At 38.1% G+C, this 14,584-nt stretch overlaps 1 protein-coding gene across 5 annotated transcripts in view; it reads left to right on the top strand.

Moving 5' to 3' along the window:
* ABCA9 (ATP binding cassette subfamily A member 9) overlaps nucleotides 1-14,584 on the top strand; it is a 66,937-nt gene that overhangs the window by 37,623 nt on the left and 14,730 nt on the right. For all 5 annotated transcript variants that reach the window (XR_003525314.2, XM_027626112.2, XM_027626113.2 and 2 more), the window contains 9 exons: nucleotides 1,253-1,419; nucleotides 2,065-2,198; nucleotides 4,455-4,592; nucleotides 6,442-6,549; nucleotides 8,665-8,838; nucleotides 9,026-9,139; nucleotides 11,051-11,170; nucleotides 13,716-13,784; nucleotides 14,171-14,262. Coding sequence is in view for 4 of the 5 variants with exons in the window: in XM_027626112.2 (XP_027481913.1) it covers nucleotides 1,253-1,419; nucleotides 2,065-2,198; nucleotides 4,455-4,592; nucleotides 6,442-6,549; nucleotides 8,665-8,838; nucleotides 9,026-9,139; nucleotides 11,051-11,170; nucleotides 13,716-13,784; nucleotides 14,171-14,262 (1,116 nt within the window). In the remaining variant the exon portion in view is untranslated. The remainder of the gene's footprint in view (nucleotides 1-1,252; nucleotides 1,420-2,064; nucleotides 2,199-4,454; nucleotides 4,593-6,441; nucleotides 6,550-8,664; nucleotides 8,839-9,025; nucleotides 9,140-11,050; nucleotides 11,171-13,715; nucleotides 13,785-14,170; nucleotides 14,263-14,584) is intronic.

Genomic DNA, 14,584 nt, shown 5'->3' with positions numbered 1-14,584 from the left:
AGGCACCTAATGATGATATGATAGAACTTTTCAGCTATTCAGGAAAGAGACTTAAAGGAGACAGATTAGTGGAAAATGGTCCTTGGAACTTGAGTGAATGAGAAAATGTTGTAATTTATACAAATTGGGAACAGGAAGGGAAAAAGTTTCAGAGTGTCGTACGTCTGAGTGTTGGTGGTATGCCTATGTTCAGTGGTCTAGAAAAAGGAAGAAATGCAAGATGGAAACAGAGGAAAGAAGTAGGAATTGGAGAGATATTTAAGAGTCATACCTAGCCAACATCATGAGCTTGAGTGACATGTCCAAAATGGCGGGGGGGCAGAGGAGAGGCATTTAGAGAGATAGAAAGAGCAAGCATAAACAATGTCCACAATAGCCAAACTGTGGAAAGAGCCAAGATGTCCATCGACAGATGAATGAATAAAGAAGATGTGGTATATATACACAATGGAATATTATGCAGCCATCAAAAGGAATGAGATCTTGCCATTTGCAACGACGTGGATGGAACTGGAGGGTGTTATGCTGAGTGAAATAAGTCAAGCAGAAAAAGACATGTATCATATGACCTCACTGATATGAGGAATTCTTAATCTCAGGAAACAAACTGAGAGTTGCTGGAGTGGGGTTGGAGTGGGAGGGATGGGGCGGCTGGGTGATAGACATTGGGGAAGGGTATGTGCTACGGTGAGCACTGTGAATTGTGCAAGACTGTTGAATCACAGATCTGTACCTCTGAAACAAATAATGCAATATATGTTAAGAAAAAAAAAGAAAGAAGATAGGAGGGGAAGGATGAAGGGGGGGAAATCGGTGGGGGAGACGAACCATGAGAGACGATGGACTCTGAAAAACAAACTGAGCGTTCTAGAGGGGAGGGGGTGGGGGGATGGGTTGGCCTGGTGATGGGTATTAAAGAGGGCATGTTCTGCGTGGAGCACTGGGTGTTATGCACAGACAATGAATCATGGAACACTACATCAAAAACTAATGATGTAATATATGGTGATTAACATAACAATAAAAAATTTAAAGAAAAAAAAAAAAAGGAAGACCAAGCATAGATACTAGGAACGATTTCATTTTAGAAAAAAAGAAACAAGGGTTGGGGGTGGGGGGAGAAGTCTGATTCCTATATTTGATTAGTGCTTAGAATTTATTTCTATTTTAATATCCATTATCTACTCAAACTTAAAAATCTACAAAAGTTGCTATAGATGTTTTTTTTTCTTTTACATTTTCCTCCATGTAGATTATTGCTTTTTGGCATCAGCTTTTGCCCTCAGCTTTTGGAACATCTATTCTATGAGTTATATCAAAAAAGTTATTCTTGGGGACTGACTCCTAATATGTACTTCCTCTCTCCGGGACAACCACCTCAAGCTCCTCTGACCCACTTACTGGTCATCAATAAAACAGGTAAACATAGAGCTAAAATGTAACTTTTCAGTGTTGTTCTTCTTGAGAGATTCCCCAGACAACATAAACCATGAAGGGAAAAATAAATTCTGTATGTTTTAGAAAACACATATGAGGCCAAATAGGAAATTAATTTAAAAAAATGAAAAATTCAAGGCTGGGAAGTTTATTTTAGAAACACATCTTGCAAGGTTCCTTAAATCCTAAAGTTGATTGCACTGAGCAACCAAAGGGGATTTAGTAAGATAAATCATTGACTGATCTTTGAGGCCTTTCCACAACATTTTTTAAGTACTATGCATTCTTGGGTGCTGGAAAAAAATCTGTTCCAAATTTCTAAGAAAATAGAAGATTAATATCTTTAAGGATTATGTTAATTTTAAATAGTATTTTTACACTAACAGAAATTATATGTAAATGGCTAGGCTCTAGGGAAAGTAATCTTGTCCTATCTTTGATATCAGAATGGATTTTGGTATCATAGCATCATTTCTGCCTTTCTAAGGAAATCCTTAGACAGTCTTTTATTATGGTATGCTTTGTGTGACATCATTTAGTTTAGGGTTTATTTATTTATTTTTTAAATATTACTTGCCTGTTGTTTTACTTGCCTCTTGCTTCTTTTGATTTTTACCTTCATGGTAGGGTCAAGTATTGATAACTTTATACATTCACTGAGGCAACAGAACATAGCTTTGGAAGTGGATGCCTTTGGAACTAGAAGTGGCCCAAACGAGCTATCATACAATGGAGTTATCACTGTGTCAGGTGATGACAAGGTATGTTGGGCTCTGACTGTTGCATCTCACCAAAGATGGGGTATGGATGCCATTTGAATAATACCTAACAACGGACATAAAAGGCCAATTTAACACAAACAGATGGGATATCTCTCATTTGTAAGAGGAGAAGTTGTACTGCAAATATTTGCCCACAGCCTCCATTATAACAACATAGAATGAAATGCTGTTTGATTTTATTCCTCATTAAATTGTATGCACTATTATTAACAATGAATTTAAATCTTATTATCAATTGTATTCCATTCTAATAATGAATTTAAATTTTATTCTCAATTGGATTTTAACTCAAATGACACTTTGAGGAATCCTCTAATAATAAGTCTGATTACTATCTATTGTGAACTTCAGCTCTATTACCAAAAAAAAAAAGAAATCGTTCTTAATTTTTTTACAGTAGATTTTTGTTTATTTTTTACGGGAAAAAAACTCAAGTCTGGCTGCTAAACTTTTCACAAATGGGTCAAATCTTCAGATAAATATTTATATTTAGCTATCTGATATTAAAAGATATCTGTTTCCAGGGCACCTGGGTGGCTCAGTCAGTTAAGCAGCTGCCTTTGGCTCAGGTCATGATCCTGGGGTCCTGGGATCGAGCCCTACGTCCGGCTCCTTGTTCAGTGGAGAGCCTGCTTCTCCCTCTCCCTCTGCCTGCCACTCTGCCTACTTGTGCTCTCTCTATCTCTCTGTCATATAAATAAATAAAATCTTTTTAAAACAATTTCTGTTTCCTACAACTTCCGGTTCATGAATCAACAACAGTGGATCACCTAGGAGCTTCTTAGAAATGCAGACTCTCAACTAATGAATCGTTGAACACTACATCAAAAACTAATGATGTACTATATGTTGGCTAATTGAACATAATGATAATAATAAATAAATGAATAAATAAAAATTATGTGCCAGATGTTGGAAAGAAAAGAAAAGAATTGCAGACTCTCAGCCCCCACTCCAGACCTACTGAGTATTTGCACTTTAATAAAATCTGCGGATTAGTATGCTCACTGAAGTTTGAGAAGGACTGCCTTATTTGGCAATATTTAGGATTGGTGTATTTCTTATAAAAATTTACATTTCTACTTCCCTTGAAAAATCCCTCCATATGCTAATTCTGGCAGTCTGTGGTTGGAATTGAGAAACAGTTGCCCAGTTTAGACTTGGACTTTACTTGCCAAGTTGCTTTATCCCCATGCTGCTTCATGCATGTATATGACCTGCCTAGACCCTGTGGGAGTTTGGGGAGAAATCCCGGTGACAGACAAATGAAAAAAGATGACAAGAGAGTGTTACATGTGTAAACCACAGCAGGTAAATGCAACTTGGAGTTAATTTTCAGAAATAATTTCTGTGCCAATAATAAAATTAGAAATTACCTTTGATCAAACTAGTCTTTGGTATGTTTTAATCAGGCTAGTTTCCAGTGTGCCCAGAAAAATAGTTTAAAAGATGGCATTCTTAATATCAGTAAACATTACTTTAAGTAATTAGATTAGATACAATCCATGTGATTTATTTGTGATTGCAAAAATGCATGCCCAAATAATAACTTACTTACATTCTTTTTATTTGGGCAAGAAGTAATCATGTTATATGTATATGTATATACACGTCATATATTTTATATAATATATAGAAAGAGATGTAACATTTTTTACCATATGTCTCCCCCCAGTTTTATTAAGATAATAGCACTGTATAAGTCTAAGGTGTACAACATTATGACTTACATATACTGTGAAATGATTTTAAAATGCCGTTTGAAAAGAGATTTTTACATGCAGCATTGCTACTGCAATCTCAGTATTTGTGAAAACCTATGCTTTCATTACAGTAGCTGCCTGCCTCCTGCTTCTAAGTATCCACGCATTCTTAATTTATAAAGTGCGTGTATCGCATTTTGAAAGGAAGCCTACTGCCATGTCAAAGAGGCATTGCTTTGTGGAGTTTTATGGTGTTGCTGCCAAAAAGCATCTGAGGCATTTCATTTTGTGAGCATTTAGGCATAAATAGCCACACGGCTGATGCTATGGTCAGTAAAGAGCAAAATACTGAATTATTCCTTGCGGTATATCGGGAATTAATCAAATAATATGAGTGATGGTGATATTAATCACATTTAGTGCTTTAGCCTTCCTGTTTTGTCAATAATTCGAACGATTTTCTACCATATTCTTTCATTAAATTTTGTATTTGCTTTCTGAGAACTTAGAATGCATATTTGTTACATTTTAGGATCACAGGTTCTCAATAGCATGTAACACCAAAAGGCTGAATTGCTTTCCTGTCCTCATGGATATCATCAGCAATGGGCTACTTGGAATTTTTAATTCTTCAGAACACATTCGGACTGACAGAAGCACATATTTTGAAGTAAGTATAATTTTTTAGAGGGGGGACAGAGGAAGAGAGAGAGAGAGAGTCCTAATCAGGTTCCACGCCCAGCTTAGAGCCCGATGCGGGGCTCGATCCCACAACACTGAGATCATGACTTGAGCTGAAATCAAGAGTCGGATGCCTAACTGACTGCACCACCCAGGCGCCCCAGAAGTAAGTATAATATTATCTCACTTATCCTGAACTTTAAGGAGTTTTCAAGAAGACACTCGAAATGCTGAAATAACATCATGTTAATTTTTGTGAACTTGTTCTTGAATAAGTGTATGTTTTACATACATGTAGTTTACATTTACGGGTTTATACACACACACCTATATACATACACACACTATCTGGTAATGATTATGTAACATTATAACCTGAATTGGATGACTTGGGGTCAGCGAAACAGCAGAAAATACAATTAGTTGAGGAAAAGAACTGACAATTTTCATCTTAGATCTGTCACTGTCTGTCGCAGTAGGTAATGGGACCTCGTTGAAACAGCCAGAGTCTTAAAGGCCAGACAATGTGTCCTTAACAACTTGACCTTCTGTAGCCCTTGGCTCAGCAATCCACAGGAAAAAAATACAGATAAAAAACTTCATCTCAAAGTTTTCTTAAGAAGTAAATAAGGCAATGTGAGCACCAGGTGCAGTTGACTGAGTTAAAAGACGATCAGTAAGGCACAAAAACATCGGAAAGCACAGGCACTCGATAAACTGCTCTCATTATCACTATTGCTCTTTGTATTATTTTTCTTCAGAGCGCATTGAGTTTCCATTAAAGAATGTTCAGCTTTGACTAGATCAGCAGACGGGCTGAACTAGAAGCAGTTCTTGTTTACATACAGTTTGCCAGGCCTGCTCAGATCTTGAGTCAGAACCTCCACAGAACCTCCACACACCACAGTGGGGGAGGGTGAGCAGCTCTATCATCTCGCCATCTTGAATCTCCCTTGGCCTTCTTGAAATGACACCATACTCCACAGCATACTCCACAGCTCCCCGGTCACTCTTTGTTATTAAGAATTATTCCACAAAAACTAATGATGTAATGTATGGTGATTAACATAACAATAAACAAATTTAAAGAAAAAAAAAGAATTATTCCAGTGCTGTCCAACACTTCAATTTCCTATCCAATTCAAACACCGCAGGGTCAGTTTGTGGCCTAATGGCGGTGGACTGGGTGGGTTGGCAGTGGTGGGCTTTGCCCTTTTCCCCCCTTTTCTAGTCTAACATCTTGGAGTAGAAAGGAGAGAGTGACCTTGCTCAGACTCCCCACCCCCTTTTTTCTCCACTGCTGGGGCTGGAAGCAGAAAGGAAAGATGGAGAAATTAGGACAGGAAGAAATGGTGCTCTGGAGACATCTTGCTTTCTCTAGTTGTATCTGCTACCTGTAGCTTCTATGTATGTGGCCGCCACAGCCTAGGTGACCTGCCTGATTGTCTTGGGTAGTGTTTAGCTTTGACCCCAGTCCCTTGTGTAGAGGAAGATGCACTCGATGATGCAGAGCGGAATTTCCCTTCGGCTGCTACGGAGATGCCCTCACTGTCAAGCTCTCTCTCCTTTCCCTTGTTCATTTTTTGATGTGGCCATCATGCAGGTAGTTAACAACTTCCACCCCTGCGTTAACCTCTGTGCTTCTTCAGAAAGAGCTGTAAGAACTGTTGAGTGCCTCTTGCACACTGTTGGAAAGCTATAGAGATTTGGGGGTGCGGGGGGGATGCCCCACATTCTTCATAACCCTAATTCACATATTTGAATGACTTAGTTAAGATCAAGCACAGATGAACCAGATGTCCAATTGCTAGCAGTTCACGTGTTCTGCATGATTTTAGGAGCACATGTCTTATGAGCACGGGTACCTGAGCAATGCCTTCTTCTGGATACCTGTGGCAGCCTGTTTTACTCCTTACATTGCGATGAGCAGCATCGGCGACTATAAAGTAAGAAGAGTTAACAAAGTCCTTGCATGTTCTTATTACTCAGAGACCCCTTCTCCACTCTATGACCATACATTTCTATGGAGGTGGTGCACCTAATTTACATGCTTTTAATAAAAGGTTGGCAAATATGAAGAAAATGTTATTTTTCTTAAACAACTGTGAGACCTCAGGAAGGACAGCTGAGGAGTATCATCAGCTAACAGGGAAGGGCAGCTTTCATCTGGTTTATCACTTAGATTTTTATTGGTAGCCACGACCCTCTGACATTATCACAATGCCTCTCTCAGCAATGGTTTTCGCTTTAAGATTGTGGTGGAGTTACTCAGTTAAACAGTCCTAACCAACTCACCACAGCATTGTGGCTTATTGTTGAAAAAGGCTGCCCCTTTCAAGATTCATTTTAGCTTCATTCGATTGGAACATACTTGTACTAAAATTTTTTTTATAAGATATTTATCTAAAATCCAAATCGAATTGGCAACTCCATGATATTGATATCTCTTTCTCCTTAACCTCCATAGCCGGCTAATGGTGAATTGGAATTTGCCTCTGAAATATGTCTAGAATCTTTCCACATCCCTCCATCTCTCCTCAACACCCCAGTGAGATCCACTATCATCTCTCTCCAGGATGAGCACATCGGCCTCCTTAACTGCTCGCTCTTAGTCTTCTCCTTATCCATTCTCCACCCGGTGGGACAGAGCAATTACTTAAAAACACACATCTGACCATGTTGATTACCTGCCTAAGTCCCTCCAGTGGTTTCTTGGCAAACCAAAGAGCAAGAATGAAATCCTTGCTGTAGCCTGAAAAGCCATGCATGATCTGGAGCTGGATGTCTCTCTTCACTTTGATCTGACACCACTATTATCTCGATAACTATGTCCAGCTATGCTGTCTTTCTAGTTTCCCAAGAGGGTCAACTCTCCCCACTGCTGGTCTTCTGTCCCCTGCCTTACCTGTCACCTGTATAATTCCTACTCACCACTTAGACACTTAACTCAGGCCCTTCATAAGGGAAACTCCTCTGACAAATCCCCTAATTACAATTCACCTTTCCTATGACCCTTATCTTAACACTTTTAATTTTACTTCTTAAATTTTGATTTTCACAATTTTAATTATGTACCTATCACTACACTTATTTGCATATTACCTTTATCTCTCTTGCCCCCTGCAATTTAAACTCCACAAGAGCCCATGACCAACACAAAGCACATGGTGGGCTCAGTAAACGTATATTGAACACGTTACTGAACAGAAAATGTCCAGCTCTCTAACGCACCCTCGCTATCATTCTTTTTCCTGCTGTTTTTCCAGATACATTCCCCTTTCCAGAATATTTATCTCCATTCTAACAGTTTTCCTAAGGAATGTCTTTATATAGACTCCATTTTAGGTTTAAAATTTCCATTGCTTTTGTGCTTCTGTTAAAGTTCAAGTAATATTTCAAGCCTTGTGTTAAGACAATCACCACAACAGTAGGGCTTAGAGTGAGGCACAATATCAAAATCTACTTACTAGTTTTCATATGTAATAATGAAAAATGTGGTTTACTTCAAGACAGTAAGTGTCTTATTTTTATCTTATTAGTTTTAACAGACATCTTCTTATGCCAACCTAAAGAGTTGGTAATGAAATTGACCTGTTAGAAGATCATTTCTTAGACCTAAAATAAAATGCCGATAATTAATGGACTCCGAACACTCAGCATAAATTTGAAGAATCTTACAGGAAATTTGCATCTTACAGGAAATCCTACATCTTTTGAATCTTTGTACAATTTTCAAGTCTCCATTAGTGTCAAAAGGAAGAGTAGCTTTGTGAATACAAGAACGGGAATCTTACTGAGGCAATGTCCAGTCATTCTGTGATAGAATGTGAGCTGGTTATATTAGTGCATTTCTCCTTTGGATGATGAAGTCACCATGCAGTTTGGAGCATCATTGATCCCCTTGAAGAGAAGTGTGGCCAGTAGAAGTCTCGTTTACTAAATCGGCATAATATATGAAAGGGACACAGAAAAAAAAATGAATGATTTTGTGACCACATATTTACAACTTCTCGAGCCTCGACTATTCAGCACTTTTGATGATTCTTCCTTTTCTTTCCCAGAGAAAAGCTCACTCCCAGCTACGGATTTCAGGCCTCTACCCTTCTGCATACTGGTTTGGCCAGGCACTGGTGGATATTCCACTCTACTTCTTGATCCTCCTTCTGATGCAAATAATGGATTACGTTTTTAGCCCAGATGAAATTATATTTATAATTCAAAACCTGTTAGTTCAGGTAAGTGGCAAAAATTATGAGGTAGTTTTATTAGACTATATTTCATGAATGCAATGACATTATTTATCTTAAACTAAAGAACTTCAAATTACCTTTGCTATCGCATAGTTTGGGAAGTTGAGGTTTAAGTAGGAATGCTTTCCTAGGTAGTATTTACCTTATCCAACCTTAATATTTCTATTTTCAGATCTTGTGTAGTATTGGATATGTCTCATCTCTGGTTTTCTTGACATATGTGATTTCATTCATTTTTCGCAATGGGAGAAAAAATAGTGGTATTTGGTCATTTTTCTTCTTAATTGTAAGTATGCAGACAGTGCATATTATTTGATTTTTAAATCATTTTTAAATAATTTTAAGAATATGTATTTTAAAGGTACAATCAACAAGAGGGACAATGTCGAACTAAAAATCTTCTGCATAGCAAACAAAGCAGTCAACAAAATGACAGGGCAACCTATGGAATGGGGAAAATATTTATAAACCATATATGTCAATTATATCTCAAAAAAGCTGGGTGGGGGAAGAAGAATCATTTAAGGATGAAATTAATCTGACCAAGAAATAAATTAGAATAAGGAATTTAAGAAAATTAAAAAATGCTATAAAAGCACTGGTAGAGACCACTGAATTCTGTTAAACATGCATGAAGTTTGCAAAATTTTGGGAATCATGGTTATAACATTTATATAAAAAAATCCACAAAGTGAAATAGTGCCTTTTATAAAGTGAGCATAACTTTAGTAACAAATCCTAAGAAAGATAGGGACACCTAGGTGGTTCAGTCAGTTAAGCATCTGCCTTCACCTCAGGTCATGATCTCAGGGTCCTGGGATCGAGTCCCACATTGGGCTCCTTGATCAGTGGGGAACCTGCTGCTCCCCCTGCTTGTGCTCTCTCTTTCTTGCTCTGACAAATAAATAAATAAAATCTTTAAAAAAAGAAAGATAGAGTAAAAAAGAGTATCATTGATAAATTAATTTGGAATATCAAAGACAGTTCTCTAAATTAAAAGATGACAAAGCAAACCCAGAAATAAAATTAGAAGAAGAGGAATAGTCCAGTATGATTTATTTTAGATTGAGATGATGGTTCACTATTAGGAGCTTTCAAACTAAGAGAGGAGAACTGCATGAATTAAGAAAACACCATATAATTCCTTTAAAAATGCCCAGTAAAATGTATAAGCACAGGAAGGACAAATTACTAAAAACCAGTGGCAAATATTACAGTACATAGTAAACTTATACAGCTATTCACCTAATATCAGCAATAAAACAAGGACACCTACAGTAACTAGGTATAGCACCCAGTGTCAGTGAGGTGGTGTAACATGCACACTCATTCAAGTTCATAAGAGCATAGATTGTCACCATCTTTTTGAAAAATAATCTGTTAGTAATTGCTGAAAATGGGACTCCACATAAATTTTAACCTGCATTTACATTTCTCAGAATCTTTCCTAAAAGACTAAGAGTGTGGGGGCACCTGGGTGGCACAGTCAGTAAGGTGCCAGAGTCTTGGTTTCAGCTCAGGTCATGACCTCAGGGTTGTGAGATCGAGCCCCGTGTCCAGCTCTATGCTCAGTGTAGAGTCTGCTTGAGATTCTTTCTCCCTCTCCCTCAGCTCCTCCCACTTGTGCTCAGTCTTTCTCTTTCTCTCTAAAATAAAATAAATAAATCTTTGAAAAATAAAGATTAAGAGTGTCAATAGATAAGGATTTATGTAGGCCATTATTTATAGGAGCAGAGAAATTGAAACAACACATTTTCTAAAGGCAAAATTGTTGAATTCTTGCATATCCACTCAAAGAAATACTATGCAGCTGTGAAAATGAATAACTGGTATGTCTAAACCCCAACAGATGTCTATGACCTCCTGTGAAATGAAAAAAAAAAGAAAAAGGCTGAGCAATGTGTGATAAAGAGCCCTCTTGTCAGATTCTGAATTTCAGCAAGAACTCCAACTGATTTGCATGCACACTGAATTTGAGAAGCCCTGGTGTGTCTTAAAAATGTCACAGTCAATCAAATACAGAATTCTGATACAATCCTCTGTCGCAAAGCAAAAAAACATGGTGGCAGTACTGCCTTGTGAGGGGAAAGTTGAAAATAAGAACATTTACAAGATGAATTCCCACCCTCTTGGAAAATATACTCAAATTCAGATTTGTTACACTTTAGTGAAATTAGGATGCTTTTTTTTTTTTTAGATCACCATCTTCTCGATAGTTGCTACGGATCTAAATGAATATGGATTTCTAGGGTTATTTCTCTGCACCATATTAATACCACCTTTCACACTGATTGGTTCTCTATTCATTTTCTCTGAGGTAAGTAATGTCACACCTGTCCTCAGGTCATGAAGTGTGTAGCATTGGAGATAGCCTAGGATACTGTAGAAATGTAGATGGAGTCCTTATCTACAAAATTTGAAATCTCTGTCTTGGAAAGGTCATTCTCTTACCACAGGCAAGGGTTATATTATTCAATAAGAAGCTCTGCCTTGGTTCATGAAGGTCAAGGGCGGTTCTGCAGTAGTGGAATTTTATAGTTCTTGTGATAAGCCTCTCTCCTGGGACCAAATGACCCTACTGGGAGGCTAATGAGATGCACTTTTTCTGTTAATTTTGGACATATTGGGTTTAAGATTCCTAATAGGCACACAATGGGAAATGCCAAGTAGCCAGTAGGATGTATAAGTCTGAAATCCAGCATATGGTTACTTGAGATCCATCAGCATATAACTGATATCTAAGTGACAGCACTAGATAATATAACCTACAGAGTAAGAACAGTTCGAATAAAAAGTGGGCCAAAGATTTGGCCTTGACTCCAAAATTTAAAGATTGGTAAGAAGAGTCAGCCAGTGAGGTTGAGGAGGAGCCCATGAGGTAGGAGAAAAAGTGGGGAACTGTTGAGTGCCAGAATCTCTTCTCAGAAACTCTCCTTAAATGCTTAAAGTATCCGTACAGAAGGACATGTGCCAGATGGCAGTAAAGAATATTTCAGGAAGGAGCGAGTGATTCAACCATCAAATGAGAGGTCTAGAAAGTTGATGACTGAGAAGAAGACCACTGGATTTGACTACATGAAAGTCATCGGTGCTATTAGCCAGACAGAATTCAAGGAAAGGGTGAACACCAAACCTAACAAGAGCGAGCTTAGTAGATACTGTGATATGAGGAAGTAGTGCTGTAGAGACACCTACTTCTAGTTTCACTGAAAAGAATAACAGAGATGGGAAAGTAGATGGATGAGGAAACTACATTTTTGTTTATAAGAAGGGAGATAACGTGCTTATAGGAGAAAAAATTTTGATGAAAAGAGAGACATGAACTACCTAAGAAGCCAACTCCTCGAATAGCTGAGGAAAACAAAACATCATACAGCACCCAAGCAGAGAGGTTGCTTTCCATCAAAGCAGGAACATTCCATCTATTTATGAAGATCGTAGCCAGAGGCAGATAATTTAATGGCTTTGATGGTAGTAAACGCATGATTCTCTTCTGAGTGATCCTCCTTTCTTGGGGAAAGAGATGAAGTTATCAACTTAAAGTGAGGTGAACAGGGGGGGTGTTGGGATGTTGAGGATAGAGGAAAAGATGTAAACAATTATTTAAGAAAGTAGATCACCAGTAGAATTGACAGGGGGTATTAAAAGACCCCTTGCCCTACTTTGCAAGTGCAGTCAACAAAGCTGATAGTTTCTCTTATCATAGTGTCCTTCCCAGATGCAGTTCAGGGCAGGTGGAGTTGGGTTCAATCAGGGTTAGTGTTTTGCCAGTTGAGTCTGACCAAGAAAAGGATAAAGGTATAATCGATGTGGCAATGAGCAGTGGTTCTGTATAAGCAGGGATTGTAACAGTGGACCATGGAGATTCTAAGCTGGGGAATGATGAAGTTAAGGAGATGAGGGGGTTTATGGACAGTGGGACAGTGGTGGGGTTGGTGGGTTGGAGGGTCACCACCTCCAAATTATGGAGTAAGGATGGTAGAGCAAGGAAGCTGAAGAAATAGAACATAGTAGACAGGGCAAAGATGAGAGTGCCTGAAGCTGGTTTGGGATGTGGTACAGTGTTTGGAAGCGGGTGACAGAGACACGTAGGAGAACAAGATTATTTGAAATAATGTCAGCGTCCTGGAAAACCATTCAATGAGAAAAATATAATCATCTTTTCTAGATGATGGATGGCTGTGATAGAGATTTCCTGTGTCAGCTTAACATTGCTCAGAAAAAAGTCCTGGGAAATACAGCTCAAGAAACAAAATTGGTTCTTTACTCTTTATTTACTAAGGAGTCGGGGGATGTTTCAGAATGTATTGTGAATCGAATGGAAATCATGCACTTATTATGCATGTATATTCTGTATATTATGCACGTGTTGTAAAGCTAATGAAAACCGTGCCAAATTCCAGGTGAAGAGTTTTGTCTTTAGCATGGAGAGTTGTCATGATTATTCTTAAGAGTGGGTGGAGCAAGGGACAGAGCAATGTACTGGTTCCAGGGCTTTTAGGGAAGGAGCACAAATGTAGGGAGAAAGGCAGGTAAAAGTTAGGGAAGAGGGTTTGTCTTAAGACAGATCTTGCCCATGGCTTCAATGGTCCCCAACACCACCCAGGATTCTCTTAGCACGGAGAATCCTGCTGACTTGCAGTGTTCTAAAAGCATCCGAGCCTCTAGGCCAGCACAGGAGAGGAGGTTACTGAGTGACTTTGGAAGCAAGGAAGACACATAACACAGTTGGAAATCGACTTTTACCTGATGCTCAAGAGAACGCTGGCAAAGTCATTAGAAGGACATTAATGTGTCTTACATGAGATGAGATTTGAGAACAGATAAAGGTTCATCTAAACCTACTTTTCCTCATTTTACAGATTTCTCCTGACTCCATGGATTATTTAGGAGCTTCAGAACATCAAACTGCGTTTCTGGCACCGCTCATAGTAAGAGTACATTTCCATTTAAATGTTCTTGCATGAGGGGGACACATTTGTTTGCTTAGCATTAAGTTAAAAAGTTTAACTTTGGCACTTAAAAATGCAGTATTTTAGGCATCTGAAGCAACACACCACACACACAGAGGCTTTAAAATTTGGACCGCTTTCTTTATAACAATCATCCGACATGGAGTGTAGAGCCCAAACTCTCAATGGCATGAATAGTCCTGGTACCAACTTACTACTATCTTGTCTATTACAGCTTCTCTGAAGAACAGTGAAGCTAGCTCTGAGAGTTTCATTGGATATTAAATCGATTGTCTTTATAAATTCCAATATTGAACTTGTTTTTATGGTGATTTCTAATATTGATTGTCTTTTTCTCCCCTTAGCCTTATCTCCATTTTTGCATTTTTGTTTTTGTTCTCCGGTGTCTGGAAGTGAACTTTAGGAAGAAATCAATGAGAAAAGATCCTGTGTTCAGGTTGAGAAAATTCAAATACAATTTCATGTTTTATTTTAATATTCATTGTTTGAAAACATTTTAATATGCTTAAGTTAATTGAGTAAAAATAACTGCACAGGATTGTTTTTTTAGGGATTGTATAGTGTACAAAATTATTATAATTCACAATACTTTAATGAGCTTACAATCTAATGAGGGAAGCCACATCAGCACACGTGAGACACTGAAAAATTAAGGAATTTCATTGACATACTAAAAGAAAGTTATATACGAAAGATAAAATCTTTAAAATAACTGGTAAGTATAGATAAACAATCGGTAAGTGTAGCCAGTCCAGGAA

Source organism: Zalophus californianus, chromosome 16 (assembly GCF_009762305.2).
Source record: "Zalophus californianus isolate mZalCal1 chromosome 16, mZalCal1.pri.v2, whole genome shotgun sequence".
NCBI classification, from domain to species: domain Eukaryota; kingdom Metazoa; phylum Chordata; class Mammalia; order Carnivora; family Otariidae; genus Zalophus; species Zalophus californianus.
The sequence above is the reverse complement of the archived record's forward strand: the minus strand, read 5'-3'. Positions and strand labels throughout refer to the sequence as shown.